The 26,497-nt window shown below is 38.0% G+C and overlaps 2 protein-coding genes across 3 annotated transcripts; one reads left to right on the top strand and one right to left on the bottom strand.

Moving 5' to 3' along the window:
• Positions 1-184: 184 nt before the first annotated feature.
• Positions 185-15,503, bottom strand: pacc1 (proton activated chloride channel 1). Of its 2 annotated transcripts, none has more exons than XM_041250598.1 (8): positions 15,323-15,503; positions 11,798-11,894; positions 7,170-7,385; positions 5,559-5,713; positions 5,043-5,185; positions 3,845-4,001; positions 2,601-2,708; positions 185-2,109 (listed from the first exon to the last, which is right to left on the bottom strand). In XM_041250598.1, the coding sequence occupies exons 1-8, from the start codon at positions 15,368-15,370 to the stop codon at positions 1,948-1,950; spliced, it is 1,086 nt and encodes a 361-aa protein (XP_041106532.1). In that variant the 5' UTR covers positions 15,371-15,503; the 3' UTR covers positions 185-1,947. The 2 variants fall into 2 exon arrangements, with proteins under 2 accessions (XP_041106532.1, XP_041106533.1); XM_041250599.1 differs by having other exon boundaries at positions 187-2,109; positions 3,845-3,989.
• Positions 15,504-15,588: 85 nt separating this feature from the next.
• nenf (neudesin neurotrophic factor) lies at positions 15,589-23,673 on the top strand. The gene is made up of 5 exons (XM_041250602.1): positions 15,589-15,748; positions 16,316-16,409; positions 16,825-16,885; positions 20,499-20,602; positions 20,926-23,673. The coding sequence occupies exons 1-5, from the start codon at positions 15,687-15,689 to the stop codon at positions 21,100-21,102; spliced, it is 498 nt and encodes a 165-aa protein (XP_041106536.1). The 5' UTR covers positions 15,589-15,686; the 3' UTR covers positions 21,103-23,673.
• Positions 23,674-26,497: the final 2,824 nt, after the last annotated feature.

A 26,497-nucleotide genomic window follows, 5' to 3' on the forward strand; every position in this document is an offset into this window, starting at 1 on the left:
CTGTTCTTCGGTTCTAGTACCCTATCATAGAGCTATGTAACATCATCTAGATTTGATGAAGTTTGTTTTTGCCTTGATGGCAATATACTGCTGTGCACTCAAACAACATGGTAAGTTAAGGAAACAGTAAATTGTAAAATAATATGATGCTACTTAAAAAAAAAAAAAAAAAAAATTAAAAATTGTGGAAATGGCCTGTTGAGAAGACTGACAGAATGATCTTTGTATGGCAAATGTAGCCCTGCACCTTCAGGAAGGAAACCTAGAAAGAAATCCTAAAGTAGTCTCGTCAGCACAGAGTCAATATAAGCTAGATCTTGTCACGAGTTGAGGTGCGAGTCAAGAGGTTGCGCACGTCATGGACGTCCATGGCAATGCAGCAAACATGCCAATTCAGTGCTGTTCTGAGCTTGCTACCTGTCAATCCACCTAGACCATTTAAAGATATTAAGTTGAGTATTTAGAGTTTTAGCATTTAGCTTGTATTTGCCTTAGACTTTTTAGCATATTTATTCATTGGCCTCCCTACCTATGATGCTTGTCTGGTGTGGGAGATTTCACAGACACTAACCACACTTAGGTAGTCAGCGATTTGGTCTTAATTCAAGATTTCCAGAACTGTTGCACAGTAATTAAGAAGCTGACACAAAAACTGTTTTTAAGGCTGTTTTCTCCCTCTGCTGGTGAAAGCTGATACAGCAATGTCCAGTTTTCCTCAAAACACTACTAGAGAACACTTGCTCAAATTCTGTTTTATGACACAGAAAATGTCATCACACTTTTTTGTAGTAATTGGTTTTGTTTTTATGTGCAGGCCCTGAGTGCATATTTTAATTGAAGAAAGACTAAATCAGTCTTATTCTCACAAGTTTATGGTTTTACTGTTGCTGAATGAATTACAGGTTTCTTCAAGGTGGCACTTCAGGACTACAGTACAGGACCAAGTGTGGGCAGTGTAGAAGCAATGTAAAGAGTTGAAACGGGACACAAATCTCTCTCTCTCTCTCTCTCAATTCTGTAATAATTCAGCATTCCTGAGAGGCCATCCACAGTAAGCAGTCTGAGAGCTGTCCAGTGTTTTTGGCTAAATAACTCCTACCTTTGCATTGGAGAGCCTCAAGAGTTAAACAAAACAAGGCTGTTTTAACAAGACTACACTGATGAAGCATTTTTGTGCTTGTTAAAAGCATTATGTGTTTAATACATAAACTACTTGTTTTGCTTCTACCAAAAAAACTGCTTCTGTAACCTTCACAATAAAAAGTCACAGCACCTGCTCTGAAGGTTTGTCAATTTTCAATCACATTTAGCAAATTTTATCCAAATATAAGTTATTTTGATGCTCAGTATACATAGGGCTCAAGACAGCCTCTATCCAAGTACATTTAATAGCAACTACTTAAACTAGTATGTGCAAAATGACTGCTTTAATTCCCCTTTTAAATACCCATTTGGTTCCTAGCAGGGAAACCAAATATCCTTTAATCCCCCTCCATAGAAACTGTCGGTTGTGTATTTATTATTATTTTGTTCCTGATTAAGTTACATGTTTAAACAACGACTCTGTACAACTTGTGTTAAAAGTATCTTCTATTCTACAAAGGTAGTGTGTAATCAAATCATATAGAAAATAATTAGGTCAAACATGATCCCTCACTTTATACTTAAGATTCAAGTATGAAAACATTCAGGATGTACAGTTAGAAAAATAAAAATTAGTAATAAAAAGGAATAATAAAGTTGTAATAAAAACAGCCCCTATAGTCCTACAAACTACTCCAGTGTCTTCTCCTGTTCCAGTTCTAAATTCCAAGATGAGATTAGTTTGTCTTGTGCGCATAGGGAGGAAATCAACAGTGTTTTTTTTTACCCGACTTCGTAAATTAAAGAGCTTGTTCGAGTGCCAGAGGGGGTTCCCTCTGAGTCAGAAGCTGCACACCTGATTTCTCAGGTGACCTGGTTCATTTCACGAGCATTGCGTTTCAGGTGTCTCTTTCGAATTTTGATCATCCACTTCACGCTTAGTTTGGCAAAGTCTGCTGCTTTGAATAATGCCAGGAAAACTCCACAGAGGCTTGCAATAGTGTTCCAGGGGTTTGCTGTGATGATCTGTATGAAGAAAACATTATATTATGTGAGGTACACAACATTGTATACAGTAAATATACATATTGCAAGTCTAAACGTTATTTTATTACTTCGACTTCAACAGCTCTTCAATCTACCCAGTTATAGAGAAACAGAACAACTCTACTGTGCAACCTGACGTTTGGTAGAATTAATTTCTTGTTTTTTTTTTAATTTAAATTTCCATTGTATGTTTATTTTTGGTTATCACTTGTAGGCAAAACTACCATCTTATATACCCTTATCCTTGCTTTCAACTGCAAAAAAGTAATGCCAATGGTTGTTCTTCCCTTGGCCTATCAATGCTTGTCACAATCTTGGTTTGGACGTAATATGAGGTTGGGTGTTCTCTATAGCCAGTCCATGTTGCTGTAACTTTATACTGGGTATCTTTGTAGCATTACAAAATGAAACAACCTCTATGTATGTATGCTGGTTTATTACAATATTAAAACACAGGGACAAAAACTTACATCCCGGACTTCCTGAATGAAAGGGTCCCGCCACTCAAATACAACGAAAAACAACTCATTGCCCTTTTCTGAATCGGGTCTCTGGTCACTGTATTTCACAACACTGGACTGCAAACAGGAAACACAAAGTTTAAAAGGATTCAGGTTGTCCTTTGTTTATGAGTTGTTTTCCACATTGTGTCACCTATTCCTATTCAATCACAAAATGAATCACAACAGGCTTACAATATTCTAGAATTATATCTGCTTGTGAGTCGGATCCACTGTCGGAAAAAAACATTTTTTTTAACCTGGTAAACTGGTGTTATAATTGTTTATATTTATGGTTTATTTTTTTATAATTCTGGTTACAAGGCACTGTTTTTTGCTTGCACCACCTGTATCACCAATTAACATTAGAAACTTGATCCCTCATTAACTCTAGTGAAAGATGCTGCACTGCATATCTTCAAAGAAGCCTACACTGAGTTTCGGATGAGTCTCTAGTGCAAAAAGATCTAACATGCTGTTTCCTTGGCAGTGGGCTACTTCCTACAGAGCATTCTCAGGAAGAAAGGGATTAAAAACAACTAAACAGACTCAGCACATTTCTTAGTGTTGAATTTCCTTTCGCTCACAAGGGATTCTGCAAAAAGAAAAAAACAGTGGGCTTGCAACGGAAATAAGGCAGCTCCACACATACTGCCAAGCTGTAATGTAAAAACTGAACATTGGTGTGGAAGTCTGTACAAAAAACATTCAGACAAGAAGACTCTTAATGAGGACCTACATACTTGGGCATTTGGTTTTCAGCATTTGATTGATCTGTTATAACTTTCAAATACTACCCTTTTTATCTTTTACTACATTGTTTATAGGGGTGGCAACACTTTAGAATTTGAATAATACTGAGCAGTTTCAGAAAAAGCAATTGTTAAAATATTACAAGCTGGCTTATGATTTATGCTTAATGCTGTTTTATAAAAACATAATTCTAAATAAGCTTACTAATAAGCTTTTTTTTTTTTTTTTTAATTGTCAATGTACATGTTCACATATTAGGCATTGCTAACAAATGATATCCAAAGCAATTTCTAACAACTTTGTGTTAGATTTCAATAAAGTGATTTGAAGGGAAGAAATAATGACATCAACTGGCAAGTCTACCTTAAACCCCATTTTGTGGCAATACCGTACCTATGTATCTAGTGTGATTGAACGAGGAAAAAGCTTCATTACTAGTAGAGAGTTACAGTAGTTCTTACCTCTTGTCTGAACTCCACAGATTCACCACCATCTTTCTCTGATGTTTTTACTAAAGACATTTTTACCCATGTGCGGAATCCTCCAGAGAAGGTCCAGATAGAATAAGAGCTTTCAGTGTCTTTCATGAACTGGGCTTTATCAGGGCTGAAAGGGAAACTGCAATGTGAGTGTAGGGCACTTCATAACTGTTCCCCACTTCCAAACTGCTACTAGTCAAGCATCTTGAGAGGGAAAAAAACATGTAGCACCAATGTTTATACTCTTAAATACAAATACATTTCATATGAATCTGATATGAAGAAAGTGCCAATTCAAAAACAGGCTATAAGCAAAGCAGGTAACCCTATAAACCCCATATAAAAAAGTCACATCATTACCCAAATCGTGTTGCCTTTCACAGTTTACAATAGTGCAAGGTTTTTCAATATAGTCTTTCAATTTTAAATGTATTTTAATTTAAACAAATATTTGAATAAAATAAACCTGGTTCGGTTTGTCTACTGTATAAAGTGTATTTTGGGTGTACTATTTTGTACATAGTATTAGAACAGGAATGGTACCATTTAAATTTTTCTTTGGAATTGCCTCCACTATCTACTGTACAGGCAGCAACTGCAACTTATTATCTTCGTGGCATGCGGAGAAGGTGCACTGGAAGATAAGCGTTTGAAACGGCAAGAGGACATAAAAAAAAACGAGACCACTGGGGCCCCTCCCTTGATGGTTAGACCCAGGGCTGTGTCTATATTACAGTAAATGATCTTGTAACAATTTGTATAGCATATATAGTAAAACTGTGGCCACAATGAGCTTTAATTGTATAACAAAAGTGATTCCTGGGTAACTATTACATTCTTCCAGTTTCTTGTTCTATGCTCTACTTCATCAAAAACCAGATCTTTGTTTACATAATGAGAACATTTATAACAAATACCTAGTGAAGACATTTTCAACAAGATCAACAGCCTTCCTAAATATTTAAACACTACAGAACTGCATGGGACACACCGCTTTCCTATAGGCAGCATAGAGTGTAAGGCTCCTATTAAGCAACCTTTAGCATTGTATCAAGAAAAGCAAAATAAATGTTAGTGAAAAGCCAAACAGTAGACTTCTGAGAATGCTACTGTGCTTCAGAGTTAAATACGTGTTAGCACATCTTTCATCTCTCAAAACAGCTACTGTACTCTCTTTTACCTGTCAGAAAACTCCTGGTAGGAGTAGAAGAGCAGGTAGCCGATAGCGCTGAAATCCTGTTCAGTCTCGTTCTGATGGAACTGCAAGAAAATCAGCTCCCTCTTCCTCACATCAGTGGGCCCTTTCACAATCAGGGCCTGCTTCTGTAACAGGAAACAGAGAGGGCAGCAGTTAGTATGTGCATTCAGCTGGGTTGTATTGCATCATTAAAAAAACATGAATTTACCTTCCTGTACTGACCTATCAGGTATGCACTCTGAATACTATTGAGAAATAAATTTTTGACAACACATCGCAGCGTACCAGCCAAAGTTGATTCCTAACTCCCAAGCAAAAACCACCTGAACTACAGAAAACTAAAAAAGTATCCCTTGGGCTAGTTTGTACACGTTGTATGGATTTGTAGCTACCATAAATAAGTACTGTAGGAACTGGCTAACCGCCCAGTCAAGTGTTATTGAAGGAACAGAGAAACCCCCTCAGGCAGCAGAGGTATGTATTCTCCAAGCTCCTTACCGTGGTGTGATTGGTGTATGGGTCAGTGTAGTTGATTCGCTCAGTCAGGCACTGGACCTCACCCAGCTGTCCTGGGTTCACCAGGGGGGGAATTTGATCGTGGTAATGGTGTTTGCAGCTCAGGAGCTGAGCCTTGCCAGGATAAAGTGCAATCCCTGTGCAGAACCAATTTGAGAAATAGTTAACAGCGCAGTGAACCCTACTGCCCTCTGAAAGCACTACATGTTCACTACAGTGGGGAACCAAATTTTCTGGCCATTCATTAACAAGAAATCAACTGCACAATGGAACACAAACTTGTTGCCTGAATAAAATAGATACATTTTGCCTTTTACTTTACTGGAAAACAGACTGCCAAACAACTGTTCAGTTTGTGTGCACAAGCTGTATGGCCCTTGAAACCTGCTGGCCACTGAGTCACTCATTGGCTTTTGTACTGGTAATGTTCTTCAGACAATACATCAGCATCTCTTCAAAGGTATTTTTTGAAACTCTACATCCAATTCACTTGAAAGTGCACATCTTTCCATTAATAAAATATTAGATATCCCTGCAGTATCAAAGATTAATGAAACCTTTAACTTTGACATGTTTTCAGTATTAAACAAAATATCCATTAACTTCAAAATCACAAAAATTATTCCAGTTTGGATATTCTAATAATATACACTTGCAGTATAGAACTGCACTGTACTGTATTCCTTTGTTTCACTTTGTTTGCATATGTTAGTACACTTCGTACCAGCCCTCATAAAGTAAGACTTTCAAGGCCAGTAATATTTTTCCAGCTAAATAGCTAGCAGTTTCCACAGTAAGCTTAAAGTAGTTGACCACTGTTTAGAAAGCTCTATAAACAAGTAAAATACTGTGCTTTCCCACAACTACAGTTGTGGGCTATAGGTAAGAAACAATTTGTGTTCCGCATTATAAGAAGAATAAGTGCCAGTGTAACAGCATAATGTTGCAAATGGGAGCCACTGTATAACAAGGGAATACTATAATCACGCAAAACAATACTGGGGTAGCAAAGTCTTAATTGCTTTGATTATTATTTCCCACTACCTACAACGTATATTAGGCTAGATCCATCACTACAGAAATCCCAGGCTTACCATTAGTCTGATATCAGGGTAACAAAACATTTGTCTATTATTGAGTCTAGGTCATACTGTACAGAACAAAATGCCTCATTCGCCACTTCCAGAAAATCTATAAAAATATGGGGTATCTCGGAACTTTTGACAGCTTGCTAATCTATTCAGTGAGATAGCTAATGAGAAGGCAGCCTAATTAAGGTATAACAGCCCCCAGCAGTTTGGCATATTATTACTGTCCTAACACACGCTGGGGAAGGCAGTGTGTGTTTGAACCGGATGTTAGTACAAAGTTCGTGTGCTGGAGCTTGCTCCAGCAGATGTCCCCTCCTAGTATCAAACTGGAAAGTAAACACTAAATAAATTAAATGAGTCAATTTCACGTAACAATTTTGCATATACTTAAGGATTTTCATTTGATACTTTTATGTCAGTCTGAGAGTTGAAAAAAAGGTGGGGAAAAAAAAGCAAAACAAAAAAACACCAAGGCAATAATGCTGTTGACAGTTTTACTTACCTGGAGCCTCAAATCTGTCAACCTTTTTGTACCTCACAGACATCACAGGGTGTTTTAACTTCTCTCTGAAGTCTGTGATGGTCTGATAGGCCAGAAACACAGCTACTGCCATCAAGAGCAGGTAGATGAAGATCAGAAACACTGAAAACACATTCTTCAGGCAGGCTTTGCTGAACCGCATTGAGGGGTTATTGCTCCCAGCCTCATCATCCACTACTGCCAAAGAAACGTGGAGAGGTTATAGGTATCAGAAATGACTTGTTTTCATTACATCCATGTTCAAGCAGTTTTCTTGAGACCATGAGACGTTAAATAAAATGTCTACATTTCAAAAGTGAACATCAATACTGTAGTTGTAGCATACAAGAGCATCATGTATTCAAGTATGGTTGGGATTTGCTAGTCTAGCTAGTTTTAAAATGAAATAACCACTCACTAAAAGGCAGGGGTCAGCAACCTACGGCTCACAAGCCATACCTGGCTTTTCAAGTAACGAAATAATGCTCTTGAGTCTCTAAGTCATTCACAAATACACACACAAAAAAAACAAAACATTAAACTTACTATTAATGTCATCGCACATCTACCTATAAATGACCAACTCAGACATGAAATCTTCCTTTATTTACTTATTTATTTTGACCTGCTGCTCTTATTGGTGATTGTATTCCTGGAGTCTGTTTTGATTGGTTGAGAGCTCTGTCAACAAGCAATATGCAGACGAGTCACAATTTGTAAGTTCTTTAGTTTCATTTAAAAAATGGCAAAAAGAAAGAAGTCGGCTTAGGAATACCGTTCTTTTTAGTTGGAATGGACTGATATGTACGCCTCTGTGGAGAAGTCAGGATTTCCACTTTGTCTCATATGCAGTGAACGACTGGCTTCAAACAAAAAATCGAATTTACAACGACACCTCATGACAAAACATTCTGCATTTGCAGGGAAACACCAAGAAGGTCAGGCATGGAAAAGGCCACGAGGAGCTCCAAAGAAAAACGAAAGTGGGGCAAAGTAAACTACTGGCATGGTTGAATAGAGGCAGAAGTTTAAATTCATCAAGTTTCGTAGGCTTTTTCGTTCGCAAAGGTAACCCTTTCACTAACGGCGAATATGTGAAGTGCTGTATGCTTAACCATTTGTGGTCCTATGTCGGACCAGGTCCAATATTACAATTTTCTCTTTCCTGTCCGACATCATCAAAAAGACATCAAGCACAGGTCTCTAGTCATTTTTTCTCTGGAAAAAGCAGAGAAAACCTTTCAATGGCTCAGTGAGACCAATAGGAGCCGAGAGAAGACGGAAAAAAAGGGGGTGGATCTGAGCAATACACATAGCCCCTGCATCACAGAGATAACAAGGACCCAAACAAAGAAGAGACCTGCTTCTGCATCCAGTGCTCAAAGAATATCACAGATATTTGCAGTTTTTTGAGATGTTATAGTGATAAAATAATGACTTTGATCGCATTATTGAGGAGTTTGGTGATAAAACGAGTGATCAAGAGATGATTTATCAGTATGCACGACTATGAAGAGGTATGTGAATTACAGCAAACAAAGAAGGGGGCAGGGCTGGAGATGCAGTACTGAGTCTCCTGTTGATTTGCAGTGCCTTTTAAACCTGTTTTATTGTGAAAAAAAAAAAAATTTAAAGCATGTAAGCAATGTAAAAATAAATTGGGCCTGACGCAGCTGACAGGCGCTGAATAAATGGACCGCAAATGGTTAATATAGCCAAACAGCCAAAGTGTATAATTCTTTCTTAGTCTTAGGTTCTGATTAAGTGCCCTCTGCTGTCTTGTGGGCTGCACGAAGCCGGCAGCCCTCCCCGCCCCTTCCCCAGGATTCAGTCCCTTGTCCATGCACCACAGACACTTGGGTGATTACCACCATCAGGGCTGGTTACTTTCTGCAGTTTCTATTAAGCCCCCTCCCTTCCTGGGCATGATCACAACAAGAGTCATGAACCCTCAAACACTGTATCAGGAGGTGGTGGCCCTACTGCACAAACAGGCAATTTCAACTGTTCACCCCTCAGTGAGAGAGAAGGGTTTTACTCCAGGTACTTCCTGGTGCCAAAACAAGATGGCGGCCTCGGACCGATCCTCAACCTCAGACAGCTCAATCTGTACTTGAGAGTCCGAAGGTTCAAGATGCTGACAACGCGGCAGCTCAGGAGACTGGTTCACTACAGTGGACCTCAAAGATGCCTACTTTCACATCCCTATAAAACCCAGCCAGATGAAGTACTTCCAGTTCGCCTTTCAAGGCACCGCGTATGAGTTCCATGTACTGCCATTCTGCCTCTCTCTAGCTCCTCGCATTTTTTCAAAGTGCATGGATGCTATATTGACCCCTCTGAGATTAAAAGGCATCAGAGTGATCAATTACCGTGTTCATTAGAATTTAAGACGCAGCCCAAATTTCCCACCTCAACTAAAGATGCATTTACTCATATAAGAATATGATGTATGGAGGCAGTTTGAAGCCATCTGCTGTCACAGAGAGCATTACAGTGCGCTGCTTCTCATTTCCAGTTGTGATTACTCAGAAGTTTTTCTCCCTTTTTGTGAACTGTGGTATTGCTTGACAAGTAGAAAAATAGAGGGGTCTGATTAGAACTGAGCCAAATAATGAAACCCTGAAATTGTAAAAGCTTCTTTTCGAATTCCTCAGGAAGCTAATGATGCTTTGTGACAGGGAGAACCCTGCCGCTGGTTCAGCTAGCATGGTAAACAGGAAGGCTTGCCCGGAGCTGAGCTGATTGGGAGGTTTTGATTGGCTGGAGGCATGGCCTGGGGAGTCTACGTCTGTTTAAGAACGCAGCAGCCCCAGTTTGAGGGTACTGAGTGAAAGCTTGCTTTATTTACATAGAGGAGGAAAGTGTCTGATCTACTACAGAACCATTCAACTGCCAGTCAGTCACAGTGCTGTTTGTGTAATCGGGTAGTCACATCTTTTGTTGACGATTTTTATATACGCATCACTATACTGTACTTTAATTTAAAATACAGGCCATTTAAAAAAAAAAAATTGGTTTAAAAAGTGCATCTTAAGTCGAAGGAATACAATTTCTGAACGACTGGCTGATATGTGCCAAGTCACCAACACAGGCAGTGTTGCAACCATGACTGGGCACCAACCACATCCAACTGTTGGGTATCACGGTGAACCAGCCAGCTGGCGCCCGCTCAAAGGGGTGTCTATCTCGGCATAAGCCTCAATTCCTGAAAGATAATTGCCAGTCTGTTGGACGACAGAATCCAGAGGCTAACTGTCTGATTGGAGCTGTTTCCTTCCAGAGACTTCTGGTCCTGCTGGCAGCAGTATACCAGATCCTCTCCTTAGAGCTCTTACGCATGTGCCCTCTCCAAGCCTGGTTCAACCACAGGGTCCAGCTCCCTGTCTTAGAAGGCCACCGCTTACTCACTGTGTCTCGTCACTCTATGGAGACTCTCTTGTGGTGGATACAACCAACTCATCTGTGCTTGGGCACAGCTCAGGGCTGCATCACGAGGAGAGGTGGTGACTGAAGCTTCCAACCTAGGTTGGGGCGCTGTCTGGAACAGCTTGGCACAGGGTAGTGTGGGAACGAACCCCCATGGGAGGGCCTCCACATACATGTTTTGGAGTTCATCTGGCCCTACATCATTTTTTTCTGAGATACAAGGGAGACACGTGTTGATCCTTACAGACAACTTACATCAACCACCATTGGGGGGGGGTCTCTGTTCTCACTGTCTCAGTTGTGCTGCCCGGGAGCTTTTGCTATAACTCCAAATTTCACAAGCAACATCCCTGTCTTCTTGGGAACTGGTGAAGTGACTGATCTGATACTTGGCACACGTCATCAACATCCAAACTTGCTTCAAGTTTTGGAAAGCAGAAGTTGCTGTGATAAAATGTAATATCAAAATACTGCCACCAAATTTGACAAAACACGCACCAAACAACAAACTGCTTCTGGTTGAAAACCATTTAATCATCTTACTCCCAACTTGATAGCATCATCCTGGCGACAATTCACAAAAAGGTGTTGTTTTGTTAAACAGGATAGCCGCTGGTCTTACATTTTCTTCTTAAATTTAAAACTGCTAAGGTTTAAAAACAGTTTACTTGATTAACTCCAAACCTGAAAACCATCATGCATGTGTCAGTACAATTTACTTTTTCCAAAACGGGTTTGTGCATGAACCAAGATGGCCGCCTGATGCATTTTGTGGAAAAAAAACTTTCAAAATCTTCTTTAAAATCGTCCTTAAAGCTTTGAGAGTAGGACAAAACTGCCATTCCTGTCTGGTTCTGCAGGTAGAGTTTACACTTGCTTTCTTGTGGGTAATTGTTCAAGTATTATATTCTGAGGACAACTCCATGTTGCTGTCTGAAAGCCATATTGCAGAGCGCTTAAAATAAAATGTCCCTCTTCAAATGTGTTGCTATTTTCTGCAACACCTGCAATGGGCGAGAAGGGCTTTTACTAAACAGAAGCAGACTGCAGTATGAAGCCCAGATCTCATTTAATTAATTCAATAATTACCCGGGATGTTGGGGGGAGGGGATATTTAGTACATGAGGCAGCAATAGCATATGGAGAAAAATGGTATATGGTACAACGGTATCCATCCATACCTGGTGAAGCACTACCATTACCATCTTGAGGATCAAGGTCATCCAAATCCTCCTGCAGATCGGCACTCTGAGCATCTCTTTCAGTCTCATCATTCAGCTACAATAAAATAACAATACAAAAATAAAGTGCTGAAATGTGTACCCTTGTGGCAGACCTCTTTCCACTGTGTTTTATTGTACATTATTGCAACATTGTACTTTATGTAACATACATCCCCACTACGGCTATACACTCAACCATTCAAAACTAGAACGGACAGACAACACAGAATCTCATATTCGTAATATCAAACTAAATAATGTTAATACCAAGTTTCATGACAATTGGATAAGCGGTCCTCAAACGTGAATAGTGACATGCTTACTACTGCTCTGTAAACTTTGGGAGCCCGATTTAGATGACGACTCCAAGGACAATAAATATTTTGTGAGCAGTCTCTTGTTTTATATAAGAAATCCAAACCGTTACACATTACTGAAACTATATGCTTTTTACACCAGATACAGGACACTCAACATGGCTAAAGCAAATGCAAATACTCAGAAAGCAGTCCTTGTCGACAAGTTTAAACCACCCCCCAAAAATAGTTTTGTGTTATGTGAGCTTCCTCCCCCTTAACCCTTCTTGCCCCAATGTCACTCAATGATTCGAATGCAGCCTGCAGTAAAGTGTTTTAAATGACACCTTCAAAACAGACTTATAAAATTCCAAATGCAGTTTTTATTAAAGAGCTGATATTTTCAACACAGGCATCTGACATACAGCAGCAACCCTTTACCATTTAGAAGTCTAAATGACAATACAGCAGATATTTCAATCCAAGGAACAAGCTAGTCTTTGTTTCACCAGGGCATTTTGTCAAGCTACTGTACCAGAGTGTACCAAGACACCAGTCCTGCGGGATAAAGCACTGATGCACGTATTTATTGCAAAATAAAAGGTTTTAACACAAAACACACACTGAATAAAACAAACGGCACGATGGACAAAACAAATAGACAAACACAGCGATAAACACGCACAAGTAGCAATTGTTAATGATGTCTTTCACTTCTGTTCCTCCTCTGAAGAAAACCCCACCACGACAGAGGTCACTGCCTCTTATGCAGCTGTGCCTGAGCTTGTTTGCTTGTCAATCATTCAATCAGGCTCAGGCACATTCTGCACATGAAGTGATTTGGCAGTGCAAAAATAAACCTACATTTAAATATTAACAATACAACATCAATACAAAAATAATCAAAATACATTTGTATACACTTCAATGATTTAAAAATAACTATAGTGAGTATCTTTACCTATTTGTGCTGTTGGAGTTATCTGTAGTTATTGGTTAGTGTAACAATTTATATTTTCTGACAGATTTGTCCTTTTGATGAGTTTCAGCAAACGTGAGTGAATTCACATGATGAAAACTCAAATTGCAACAAAAAAAAAGTACACTTATGTCTTCATCAATTAATATACACTTAAATATGTATTTGACCAGTTTCAAAACACTTGAGATGATATTTCTCAAATGGTCGTTTTTTTTAAAAGGGAAATAAAACAAAAGCCGTTAAAGTGAGTATTGTGATTTTTATTTGTATTTACTGGAGTATTTATACTTCTAAATAATGCAGTAAGATTGTGCTTCACTGATTTAGTATTCAATTATTATTGTTAGAATCACCAGACTCCTCGCCCTCCCTGTGCCAGTAGATTCACTAGTGCCCAAGCGAGCTCTGCACCGTGACATGCATTTTTACAGAGGGAAATCAGAGAATCAGATGCAAGACAGATGTGTATGCTTATGTTACTGCTTTGCAAGAATACTCTCAAAATGGTAGGTTTACCTCAAGATGTTGGAGTCTTGATTGAGGCTGATATTTATGATAATAACTTGAGAAAGTTAGTAAACTGAATGTGAAGATTATTGCCAGTTACTGTGAAAAATGTGCACTTTTTTTAGCCTATTAGGGAACGTGATTCATGCCATTGGGTCTGAATGTTAAATAAAACCAACAAACCAAACCAAGTTTATAAATCTTCAGGCTTGTGCCCTCTTCAGTGGAGTTCCATTCCTTTTTCTTAGTTTTGTAAAACTTCCCACCCTTCCCTCACTACACCTCTGCCAAACAGCACACTGAATATGGCATGATCTGAAATACTTGCCAACTTCACTTTCTTGTAGTTTTATCTTAGAATTCTGATTCTGAGCATTACAATGTTTTGAATGTTAAGCCTATAGAGTAGCAGCTGGAGGTCCTTACAGTACATGACTTCTTGGAATGAGGAAATCAAACATTTTGAGCAGGCAGTTGGTTATTTATACAGCTAAGGGTGAACACGATTCAATCTCTGTGTAAAATATGAGTGTAGCAGAACTCAAGGCTCAGGGTAAGTGAATATATTCCTTAATTGTTTCTTTACAAAGGATGTTTGGCATTTCTGCTTCAGTTTCGCAAATTAAAAATCCCCATAAATTAGATTATGTCATTACTAAAATATAAGCATGTCTTGTTTGAGAAGACTACACCATTTTCTGTCATGTATAATGCCTTCTATAAGGGTGCTATTTATCTCAAGCAGAGGGAAAATACACCCAACTTTGTTTTTGAATTGGTGAGAACGTCAAATCATGTTGGATAATTGCAAAAGTTCTCAAGTTACAGCAGAATATCACAGGGTTCTGTTCTTATACAAAACACTACCAAGCCAAACAATCTATGTGTTTATTATTCTATAGCCCCTGGGAACTCCTAATTTCTCCAGGTAAATTGTACAGTCATTTTCAGCTCCTTGTTAACTACATGTAGCCTACAGTGTGAAAAACTGCCATTTATTAATTAAAGGCTGGAATCTCAAGCAGTAATTTAACATTATGACAATATAACGGAAAAGTCAACACTGGCTGTCTTATCTATCATCTATGTGGAGATAACTTGAGCTGCGATCTGCAGGTGACTTAATAAATGCTAAGAATATAGTCTACCGGTCACAGACAACATGAATTCCCAGGATCTGGACAAGTATATAAAAAAGGCCACATACTTAATTTGTGACTTAATAAATAATTTAGTATATTGTGTCGTATTATTAGGAAGTTACATAAAGGTTACAAAAATGGGAGAAATATTCTAAAAAAAACAAGCTGATAACATTGTAACACATTGTGAAAAAAAAAGCCTAGTTATATGAGCGATACAAAAAGTATAAAGCAAAAGTAAAAAAAAAAAACAAAAAAAAAAACAACTATATATATGCGCGAAGACAATTTGAGGTACTGCAATTTGAGGTAAATTACTACCACGAATTAAACCTGGGTTCCCATGATGGGGTGATCAAACATTCGAAATTAGAACGAAGACGTAATTCTACAGTTTTTTTTTTTTTTTTCCACTGCTATGGTGTTCCTACATTTAACTCATTTTGTTTTTGTTTTTTTAAAATACGTTACTTAAGTACTGTGCACTTGTAAACTCACTGTGGTCAATTATTAAAATGTAAAGAAATAAACTAAACAGGACACCAGTTTACCGTACCTCTTGGTATGATCTGGAGATTTCTTTTCTTATCATCGCACCAGCCATGGTCGACTATTCAAGAATGGTTTTAAACCGTATCCGCAGCAAAAGTGAATAATCTAGAAGGTTGCAAACTGGGAAAATACTGTATATGGGGTATCATTTTGCTCAAAAGTGTAGAGCACACCCGTTTACTGCTTGTCAGCCGATCGAGTCACTCAGGTGACACTACACAGGCACGCAGTACAGCTTCTGAAACTTGGGAAGCTACAGGAAATATCTACTTCGCCGACTGTGAAACATGGGAAATGTGGTTCTTTCCAACGCCGTAGGAAAGAAAACGACTACAGACAGTATTCCATGAATTAATGAAGTCAAAGAGATGCAGGCCGGGATGTCAACTGAATTCAGTAGTTTAACAATTAATACAAGCATACAAATTTGGTACGAAATTTAAATCGCCGTCTAAAATATATAATCTATGTGTGATTGTTTTTGAAACAGGAGAAACATGGTGCAATAATGTGTATGTGTAATATTAAGTCTGAATAAAATATATCCCTTGTGCATATGGATAGTTATTACAGGTGTTTATTCGATAACAAAAAAGAATCATCTTAGTTTTAAATGCACACAACGAGGAAGTCTAATTACTTGCAGTACATTTCCCAAGATTCAACACGTTTCATTAGACCAAAACAATCGAATTCCGAAACATAATTCAATGTTTATCATTTGTTCTGATTATTAAATTGTATGCATTATTATTTTAAAATATTTGTTAAAAGACACCTCCCGCAGGTTACAAAAGTTGTGTTTATTTATTTATTCATTTTGCTTACTTTTCGCTCTCTGACATTGATTAGTTTGGTAGGTCTCCCTCCCCCTTTTTAAGTTCCATTATTTACGTAACGGAGGAAGTATAGTGTATTTATACAATTTAGGGTTCTTGCTAATTGAGATGTTATCCGTCCAAATGTATTTCATATTTTGTAGTTTTGTTGTTTTAAGCTCGTTTGCACAGGAATTGAGACACAAACCTGTTGGAACCAAGCCAGTCCGACTTTTTACAGACGAGGATTTAGCAAAATACCATGGGCAAGAGGTAAATGTACACTGATGTACTAATGTATCCAAAACCTCGTTAGGCATGTCATCGTGGTTTTAAAACAGTATTAAATGTGTATTTCAGTGTACTTCTGACTTATTATCAATATTGTTTTTGCAAGTTGTATTGTCCTATAAAATACTCCATTGTCTGACTGTTAGCTTTCTTAGTTACGTTTCACACATTTCATCGTACATTTTTCACCAACACGTATTTGCTAGCCTGCCAACCCAAACTACATAGATAGTCTTTTGTCAATAACTAGCTATATGAAACAGTACTGCTGGCGGACAGCGTTGGTCCTAGTTCTGAATATAATAAATAAAAATAAAAATATCTTGTTTATGATTATCAACTGTAATAGTGTACACGCTTTGGGAATTATTTTTTTTTAATTTGTTTTTTTATTTAGGATGGTCAGCCAATTTACATGGCTGTGAAGGGTGTTGTCTTTGATGTCTCTTCAGGAAAAGGTAGGTCTAGTTTAGGTAGGAACGTTTCCCTGTGTGTTTCTTGTCATCTTCCAGTATCTTTGCCTCCCAGCTTTCTGTGTTCATTAATTAATGTAACATAAAGCACAGTAGTTGCCTCTAATCACATGCTATACAGGGTAGCACCCCAGGGTACAAAGTGCAAGGATGTACTGCAACGTCCAGAATGACTAAGCAGTTGACAAACAACTGCAACAACTTACATAGTGGTGATTCCTATTACAGCCACCAGTCAAACCAGACTTTAAAATATAACTTTAATATAAATATAACCTTTAACTGTTAACTTGTTGAAAATGCAAAACATAAATGGGCTTCTTTACCTTTAAATGTTTTCACAGAGCAGGGATGGAAATAAGACTCCTATTGCATAGCAGTTTTACCCAGATTATGTTTTACTATGTGCTTGATATAGGTACAGTAACAAGGTCAGGCATGTCTTATTAAACTTGTAGTAAAACCAGGAATGGATCGAACTGTTGTGCAGTGGGGGTCTTATATCCCTGCAGAGAGAGTGCTGTTCACAACAGGCTGGTTTTCAGCCCTCGATTCTTTTACCCTACACTTGTTCTGTTAATCAGAATTACACAGAGTGTTACTTCACTGAAGATTTCACTAAACGTATATGCTACTGGGCAGTGTATCTTATATAATATTTATGTTTTAATTTTAACACAGTTATCAGTATTATCTTATTTGACTACTGGTGTCGTAAGCTGTTACTACAGTACCACAGCAGCAAATCCCTAGTTCTTAAGGCAATATAGAAATTGCCATTTTTTGTTTTGTTTTCTAATCATGTGGTGTATATTGGTTTTAGTGATGCTAACATCAATGCAGGACAACAGAAAAACAGAAGATCTCAACAGAAAAGTGTTGGCCAAAAGACTTGCTCTGGTCACAGCTGACACAGAGTATATGTATTGGGACAGAGCATACATAAAGCAATGTGGAATGTGTACGCTCAAGTAAGGGGTCATTCCATGGTATTGGTATTGCTTTGTCATTAAAACATAAGTGTAGTTAAAGCTGGATTTCTACTGAAATGCTTTTAGTGAGTAAGAAGTCAAAGCACTAAATTAATATGATTTGAATTTCCACAAGTTGGCTTAAACATAGGGCTTGAATTTCTTGTTTTTTATTTTATGTTTAGTTCGGATGGTGGTCAGTTTTTATAGTTATTTGTCAAAAATCTGTTATTTTCGGTTATTTAAAATTAAACGCCACTCAAACACATTCATTTTCAGTTTCTATAATAAATTCTATGTGTGTGTTTCATAATATTTATTTATTGTACAGTATTTATATAGCACTTTTTTATGCAAAAGTATTGCAAAGCACTGTACAGTACATAGTAGGAAAAAAAAAAGAACAAACCACAATACATTTGTATAGCATGTCACACATAAAACTGCCAAAATGAGACATTTTAAATCTCTGAGACTTTACAAAAAACAACTGGGATCCTTTATGGTCGTCGGGGTGTAGGACACTAAAGTCTTACGCCAAACCTTCTATTCCCAGTCAGTAATGATCACAATAGGTAAGCCGGAACATTCGCAATGTGTCGTTTTAGAATTTTAGTTAAGATATGACGTGTCCCTCGGGTACACCATTCTCCGACTTTGCCCAATGGATGAAACGGTTAAAAAGGACCAAAATCCCAGTTTTAAGATTTTAGTCATAAAGCGCGCAATCGTATTTAGTGAACAAAATTGGGCATGTAGTTAAGATCTACTTATGATTTCCGCAAGGGGATACCAGAAATAAGTGCATTACAGTAATCAATTCTAGATGAAACAAAGGCATGAATTAGTCTTTAGGGACGAATGTAGTTGTCTAAGCATAGCAATGGATGTTCACTCCACGTCTGCGGATAATGTCCCCTAACAGTACGTATATCATGAAAATAACAAAGGACCAAGAGTAGACCCTGTGGAACCACAGACAATTTCCGATAATGCCAGTTTTACCTTCCCAACAGAGATGAACTGAAACTTATCAAAGACATGATTTGAACCAGGATAGGACAAGGCCGGACATTCCCACTGTGCTTTCAAGACGATTTGGTAGATCTAGAAGAATTAAAACTGATGGAAAGCCTGAGTCAGGGCTTATCGGCAGATCATTCAGAAATCTGACAAGGGCTGTCTCTGTGCTATGTGCAGCACGAAAACTAGACTAAAACTTCTCAAATATACCAATAAGAGTTACACATTTTTTGTAATTGAATTGCAGCAACTCTGTCTAGAACCTTTTCTAAGAACGGTAGGTTGGAGATTGGCCTACGGTTGTTGAGAACTTTAGGGTCCAAGTTGTGTTTTCTGTCGGTCCCTATAAGGTAATCAACGAAAAAGACCCCATTGTAGTTTTAATAGGTCTAGTTGGTAAAATTGTGCTGGAGTCCTCTTAATAGAAGGTGTCTGTGGAATCTGATTTCTGATGTCTAGTATTTTATTTTTAAAGAAATTAAATAAGTCATTACAGCTGTGAGAGGAGCCGATGTCAAGGGTGAACTATTAGGGGAAGGATTAAATTAATTTATCTAGGATTATTTTATTTGTTTCAATTAAATTTGGATAATATGATCTAGCCAACGCCAGAGCCTTCCTATATTTAACCAGCTGGCCTTTCCATGCGATGTAATGAACGTGCAGTTTAGATTCCCGCTATCTCTGTTCTAGTTTATGACCCTCATATTTCATCTTAAGAGTTGTATCATTGAACCACGTGAGCTTTTTTTAAAAGACACTCTCCAAGTTTTGATTGGCGCTAGTTAAGGTGGTTATGTAGGTATTAACCAGCCCATCTACTGATAAGGACTCAGGTAATGAGCTCAAGACATCAGAAAGCTTAACAGGAGTTGAATAATTAATTACCCAGGATTTAAATGTACGTTCCACAGTCTTTGTAGATACTGGCAGATTCACCTCAAAAAGAATGGCAAGATGATCAGAAATAGAAAGATCTAGGGTTATGACATTCTTAACAGCTAAACCACGAGATATAGCCAGATCTAAAATATGGCCACAATTATGCGTAGGACCGTTGACATGCAAGATATAGTCTAAGGAATCCAGTAGACTCAAAAAATCCAGCGATAAAATAAGAATGTCAACATGAAAGTTAAAATCACCCAATATTTGTCCAAAAAAAAAAAAAAAAACACACTAGAGTTGTTTTTATCATCCCACCCCAGTCACAAGAAGTCACTGTAACGAGTGTTTTCTATTACGTAGGTCCACAAAAATTGGTGATTGGTCAGCAGCAATGCTTTAAAATTATTCTACCTGTAAGCTACTTTATTATTACTGGCCCTGCTTTTATTCTATCAAAATACTTCTGTTCCTTTACTGTTGTCATGCACCAGAAAACTGTGAGATCACACATCCAGTCTGAAACCATGCAGTACAATAGTCAGGTTTTGGTATTTTGTACTAGGATTGGAAACAGATTTAAAAGGGTGCAATTTAGGCCTAAGAGTAGTAAATGTGATTGTCCAGCTCTGTGTAAAGCAGAAGAATAGGTACTAGACCTTTGCCTTCAGAAGAAAGTCTTGTTTGACTCTCAGGTCCCATTTTTCTTGTCCCTATAGACTTCTATGGGAAAGATGCCCCGTACAATGCCCTGGTTGGGAAGGACTCCACGAGAGCTGTGGCGAAGATGTCTCTTGAACCCGACGACCTCACATTTGACACTGTAAGCAGGAAGCCACAAGCTTCTAATGGTTTTAGATTTCTGATTCAGAAGGCTTTCTAACTAGCTTTGGTAATACTTTGCAGAAATAATGTTTTCAGTTGCTGAAATGTCTGTTTACAGCTTATAAAAAATATTGTCTGGCAATTTGTTAAATTCTTAGCCATGTATCGTAGTTGGTCTTTCAGAACCTTCTGTTCTTGTGGGAGAGAAGACTTTGAGAAACAGTTGACACTCAATAGTGATGCATTTATTTGCACTGTAAACCAGTTGGACATCTTTTAAATGTATTTTTTTTTTTTGTATTCTATTTTTTTTAATGGCAGAGTGGACTTACTGAAGAGCAGATGAAGTCTCTTGAAGACATTTTCATAAACGTGTATAAAGCAAAATATCCAATTGTCGGCTACACTTCCAGACGCATTCTCAATGAAGACGGCACTCCAGACAAAAACTTCAAACCTGAAGATCAGCCCAACTTTACCATCAAGGATGAATTCTAAGCACTGCAGTACTTTCGATGCAAATGTGGTGGTTTTTACATTATTGTTATGATGATTTTTTTTTTTTAAACAACACATTTTTACTGTAGTATCTCTAACCTACTGTGGTTTATTGAGGACATGGGGTGAAAAATAAAAGGGAGTACATTTTTTTCTGTACTTCATGAGCCACTGTACTAAAGATGAGTTTGAATGTTGTATCATAAAAGAAGAACTTGGTACAGTAGACCCCAGTTACCCTGGGCAGATTGGGCCCGATTTAGTGAAAAACACGGATTAACCAAAATTGAGTTTACGGTTTGGGAAATCCCTGCACTATTAACTGAAAACTCAAAAAATGCAATAATACAAATAAAATATAATGTCCGACAACGGTCAAAATATATACTGAACATAGTCAACGTTGTTCAGATGCAGAGAGCTGGTTTAAAAAAAGTCAGAAGAGTGTTTAATTGTCGTAACTGCCCTTCATATTTACACTGCCAGGCTAAGAGAGTCTTAAATCTGATTTCTGCTCGCTTGTCACTGGTTTCAATAACTACAATGCAGTACTCTCCATTGGCTTGCACTATACTGTACTCGGTTTCATTGAATTAAATGAAGACCGTCAGCTTCCTCACAGATGTGCTGATTTCCACACTAATAAAGCATGCAAATACCTGCTTCTGTATAGATCAGGTGATTTCTGCACTGATACATTATGATAATGTTCTGTATTAAACCACAAGGATTATCGAAACAGAAGTTAGTGAAACCTGGATTAACAGGCATCTACTGTATAATCACTAAATTAAAAATTGTTGACCTGGGTAAAGATGTTTACACAAGGGTGTCTACGATACTGTCCTTTTTGTAACAGTTAAAAAATCAGCTATTTGTGTTACATGCACTGCTGCCTCCATTGTAAAGCTTTTAAAGGTCTAAATGGGAAACTGTCATTGACTTCTTGAAAGGTCAGATCTGCCTCGGCGGGTTAAAGTTGTGAACCATTTATGTAAGTGCTTCGTGTTAGATAGATTTGTGCAGTAAACGCATACTCTCATGGGTGAGGTGGCTATTTAGATAGGATGTTGTTGAGAGCTGGTAACTAGTATCACTGATTGATATTGTCTGGAAATAGAGGTGATAACAAATTCTAATTTTGAAGCTCATGTTGCAAATCACCATTTGAAAGCAGTAGTGAAAATGGGGCAAATACTTCAGAAAACTACATTAATAGCTCCAAAAAACAATTATGGTTGCATTTAGAAATACATTTTCCCATTATAGTAGTACACTGTGTGAAAACAGTACTTTGGCATTGTAAGTCAAAGGGTAAGTTAAAAAGACTAATAAATACTTGTATGAAATTTTGTGTTTAAGATCCTACACTAACCATAAATTCTAGTCTGACCTCATTTTGTACAATTTTGAATTTTGTATATTATGTTCTTTGTCTAAAATCACTTTTTGAACTATTGTTTTGTAAAAGGGTAATCACAATAAATAGTATCATTTATACAGACACGTTTTTGTTTAAAACTACAATACTCACCTTATGAAACTTAAGTAACTTTATTCAAGTGGAAAAGTTTGAAACATGTTAGAATGTTGCCTTATTACTATAAACAAATGTAAAGCCTAAAAAGTTTAAAGAGCCATTTCTTACATTTAATTACCTTAAGTAACCTATTGTTTTGTTCAACTTATCATTTCTAATAAGTTCCTTGATTTTGAATTCTCAAAGTACAACCCGATAGAGTAACCCTCTCCGCGATGTGAGTCCATAAGAATTAGTTGCCCAAAGTTTCTACACAGCAGCAAGGAACAGGCTGTCTTCAGTGGAATTATATGTGGAAAAGGCCTCTGTCCTGCAAAGAAATATGTATTAGAAATGAAAGGTTCAACTGCACAATACAAATGGTTGTAGTGACATGCATTACATATTTCATTTAGTGAAGTCAACAAAATCTTATATTCACACTTTCTGTAATTGCACCTGTTTCATATTCCCCTTTACTCTTCAATTATATTTATTTTATAAATTGTATGTTCCTTAAATGGGCATTTGCAACATAAATCCAATAAGGGGGAAAAAAGCAAAATCCAAATCAACAAATCCTGTGAAGGGTAAGGCAGTTGATTTTTTGTTTTTTCAGATAGTGTAAATTCCAAAACAACAAGAATTCAGTTGTTATTCAAATACCCTAATACGTTTATATCCCATATTGTTTCTCTCATTTCCATTTTCGTGTAAAAAGACTAATATATTCCTATTGTAGCAGGGTCGTTGAACCATTTAGGTCAGTATTTTTTTATCCTATAACTACAGTATAGTATTGCTAATTGACCAGCAGGTGGCAATAGATGGACGTCTTTTTTTTGAAAATGCATGATTACTTACTGCCTTCACAGCTATTGTTTGACCAGTGTGCCAGAAGGCATGCTACAGAAAGTAACTAACTAACATAGTCCTTCAGTGTGGTACAAATTCACATGAGGGAGCTAAACAGTTAAGTAATAATGCCATGTAAATGTATAACTTATGTTTAATGTCTTGCAATAAATTCCACTTAAGAAAAAAAAAAAAAACAACAACTTTAATTTACCAATACATAGGGTACAATTCTACATAGCTTTCATGATGAACATTAGTGTGACAGATATCTACAGTGGCACAAAGACACTGAGGCAGTTTTTAGACACAATGAAAGAATCCTGATGTCTAAAGTAAAACCTAACCAAACTATTGTGTCCCTATAAAGCTACAAGAGAACCGTTTTGCATAATGCCTTTTAAAGGTATCCCACTGAGCTGGACTAAAAATGGGTGTAAGCAAATTTGTGCTTTAGAAGCTGTTGTCTGGTTCACCTGTTGAGAAATTGCTAGATGCCTAGTATGTGTTACATAGAAAGAACCAACGCTGTCAGGACTATAATTGCATCATAACGACTGTCTTTTGTAAGAACCTCTCAATAAATGCAAGATCCGGTTCAAATCTGTGTCACAAGGGACATAAGGCATCGGTTTCCATTCAATCTGCAATTTTCCAAATGTTGTAGGGGGAGTAGATGGTACACATGTTCAAATACGGGCGCAGAGTAACAACTATGTGTGTCAAAAAGGCTACCATTCATTGAACATACAGTTAATATGCAACGACAAACTCTTTATTAGAAATGTGGTCGCAAAGTGGCCAGGCGCCACGCATGATTGATTCATTTATCTGGGCAAACTGGTGCTAAAGCCATTGGAGAGGAGGGTGGCTTCCAAGGTGGCTGGTTGTTAGGAGACAGTGGACATCCCCTTCTTCTAATACCGGTAACCACACCTACTTCAAGAACAGAAGAGAAAAACAACACTGGGGAAATTTACAAGCAAAAACTGAAAAGCGTGACAATAGATCTCTCGCGCTTTTATGGTCATGACAGTTCTGCTTCCACGTTTACATGAGAGTTTATTTTAGAGAGAAATTAGTCGTCCAAATGCAAACAACTTCATTAATAATAAAATAATGGGAGGGTTCATTTAAATATCACCAAACCAAATTATGTGTCCAATATCACAAATATGCGTTAATGTATCAATTAAGCAGTGGAACAAATATATTAAAAACAACTCATGATGTGTTGATTTCAAACACAGGTACTTTGTTGAAACTTACACAAACACTGTTAATATAATAAATACATAATTTGTGTGTATTTGCTAATTAGTTATAAGGGTATATAAAATTATAGGCCTACTTACAACGTAGTTGCGACAAAAATGGATGGCTGGAGAAGACGCAGACAAACACTGGCTAGATTAAGTCTTGTATGGGAAGAACTCCTTTAGTCCCATGCAATGGGTTTGCAGGAAAGCAACCTGGGCTGAACCTGAGTTCCCGACTGAAGAGGTCCCTAGTTCTGAGGTGTCCTTGGTTACTAGTGTGCCACCGCTGTCAGGGTCAATGCCCGCGCTCATGGGGCACGCGGCAGCGTACCTGCAGGTCCCCTGGGCAACAACGGCAGAGCCACGTCAATCCATCTTTCGGCTGCATGATGTGGCTTCTTGGCCCCAGCCCTTTCCCGCCTTCCCTGACTTTATGGAGGTGGTGTGCTCCTCTTGGGACCGCCCAGCCATGGTGCCAACTCAGTTGAGGCACAGTTCTCAACTGGCCTCGCTGGAAGGGGCAGAGAAGCTGGGCCTGGCAGGGTTTCCCCCTGTAGACTCCACCATCTCAGCCTTGGTGAAGGCTCCACCGGTGAGAGGTCTGTCCAAGTACCCTATGAGTGCACAACTGTGTAAACAGGTGAAAAATCAAATGATGGAGGACAGGTGTCATGGTAGGGATCAGTAATAAACACCCAGTCTCCTTCTGTTCTTGGCTCCGCATCCTCTTCATCATCATTGCTGAGTGATAAGTCAGCATCGCTGTAGCAGGTATCAAAATCCTTCAAATCAACTCCCGTTGTCGCTCTCCACGTACGTTGCCATGTGTAGCTTTTGCTAAAAACTATATAAACTGCAACTAAACAAGTAAAACTAATAATAAAACAAAAAATAATAATTTAAAACACTATATATATACTTGTAAAAGTTGAATGGCTTCCCACATTATATCTCAGTCTTCTAAATGCCCACAGGTAGATTGAAACGCTACACAACATGCAATTGGATACAAATGTCACCTGACCCTCCCTTGACTTTCACTGCACATTCCACCGTACTACCACTGCCTTAGGGAATTAATCCTGAAATGCTAAGCTGAGAAACCGATCATACAATAGAATGGGAAACTTGACGTATGCAGGTACAGCATGGTACTGTAAGCATGTTTTCATTTGACGTACATGAGTACGTCATGGTTTTGAAATGGTACTATGACTGACCAAGTGGGACACAGTGTCACAGCCTGTGATTGCAGGGAAGCAAAGCAGAGTTTCAAATATCGTTTCAGTAAATATTAACTAAATAATAGTTCCAGTCTTCATCCACAGCTTGCATGTCATTTGATTGTAATGTACTACAAACACATCAGTGTCACAAGCAGAAACAACAACACATTCACCATTGATGTGCAGAATAATGTTTCTATATGCTTCTTCATGGTGGGCTTGCAAACGGCTTGTGTGAAGGTCTTGATTTGATGACAGCCTTATCCTTCTCTTCGATCACAGCAATAACCAGCTTTTTGTTGTATGGAGCATTATTCAGAAGTTAGTCATAAAGGAACTGAACCAGATCTGACTTGCTGTTATGCTGGGTTAAGAAACATAACCAGTCTCTGGGAAGATTCTCCTAGGTGGACACTCCCTCTCTGGCATACTTGGTGTGATCGTATTGATGGAAGAACAGTGGAATTCTCCTTAAGGCATATAGATGGAAATTTTATGTTCAATTCTAGTGAACATAAGTAATTTGACATTTTCGA

Source organism: Polyodon spathula, chromosome 5 (genome assembly GCF_017654505.1).
Source record: "Polyodon spathula isolate WHYD16114869_AA chromosome 5, ASM1765450v1, whole genome shotgun sequence".
NCBI classification, from domain to species: Eukaryota; Metazoa; Chordata; class Actinopteri; order Acipenseriformes; family Polyodontidae; genus Polyodon; species Polyodon spathula.

Excerpts from the sequence above, each read along its gene's own strand:
- pacc1 (XM_041250598.1), bottom strand. The coding sequence starts at position 15,370 with ATGGCTGGTGCGATGATAAGAAAAGAAATCTCCAGATCATACCAAGAG. Across the intron at positions 11,895-15,322 it reads TCTCCAGATCATACCAAGAG|CTGAATGATGAGACTGAAAG; the intron begins GTACGGTAAACT and ends ATTTTATTGTAG. Across the intron at positions 5,714-7,169 it reads TGACAGATTTGAGGCTCCAG|GGATTGCACTTTATCCTGGC; the intron begins GTAAGTAAAACT and ends GGTTCTGCACAG.
- nenf (XM_041250602.1), top strand. The coding sequence starts at position 15,687 with ATGCAGGCCGGGATGTCAACTGAATTCAGTAGTTTAACAATTAATACA. Across the intron at positions 15,749-16,315 it reads AATACAAGCATACAAATTTG|CTCGTTTGCACAGGAATTGA; the intron begins GTACGAAATTTA and ends TGTTGTTTTAAG. Across the intron at positions 20,603-20,925 it reads ACGACCTCACATTTGACACT|AGTGGACTTACTGAAGAGCA; the intron begins GTAAGCAGGAAG and ends TTTTAATGGCAG.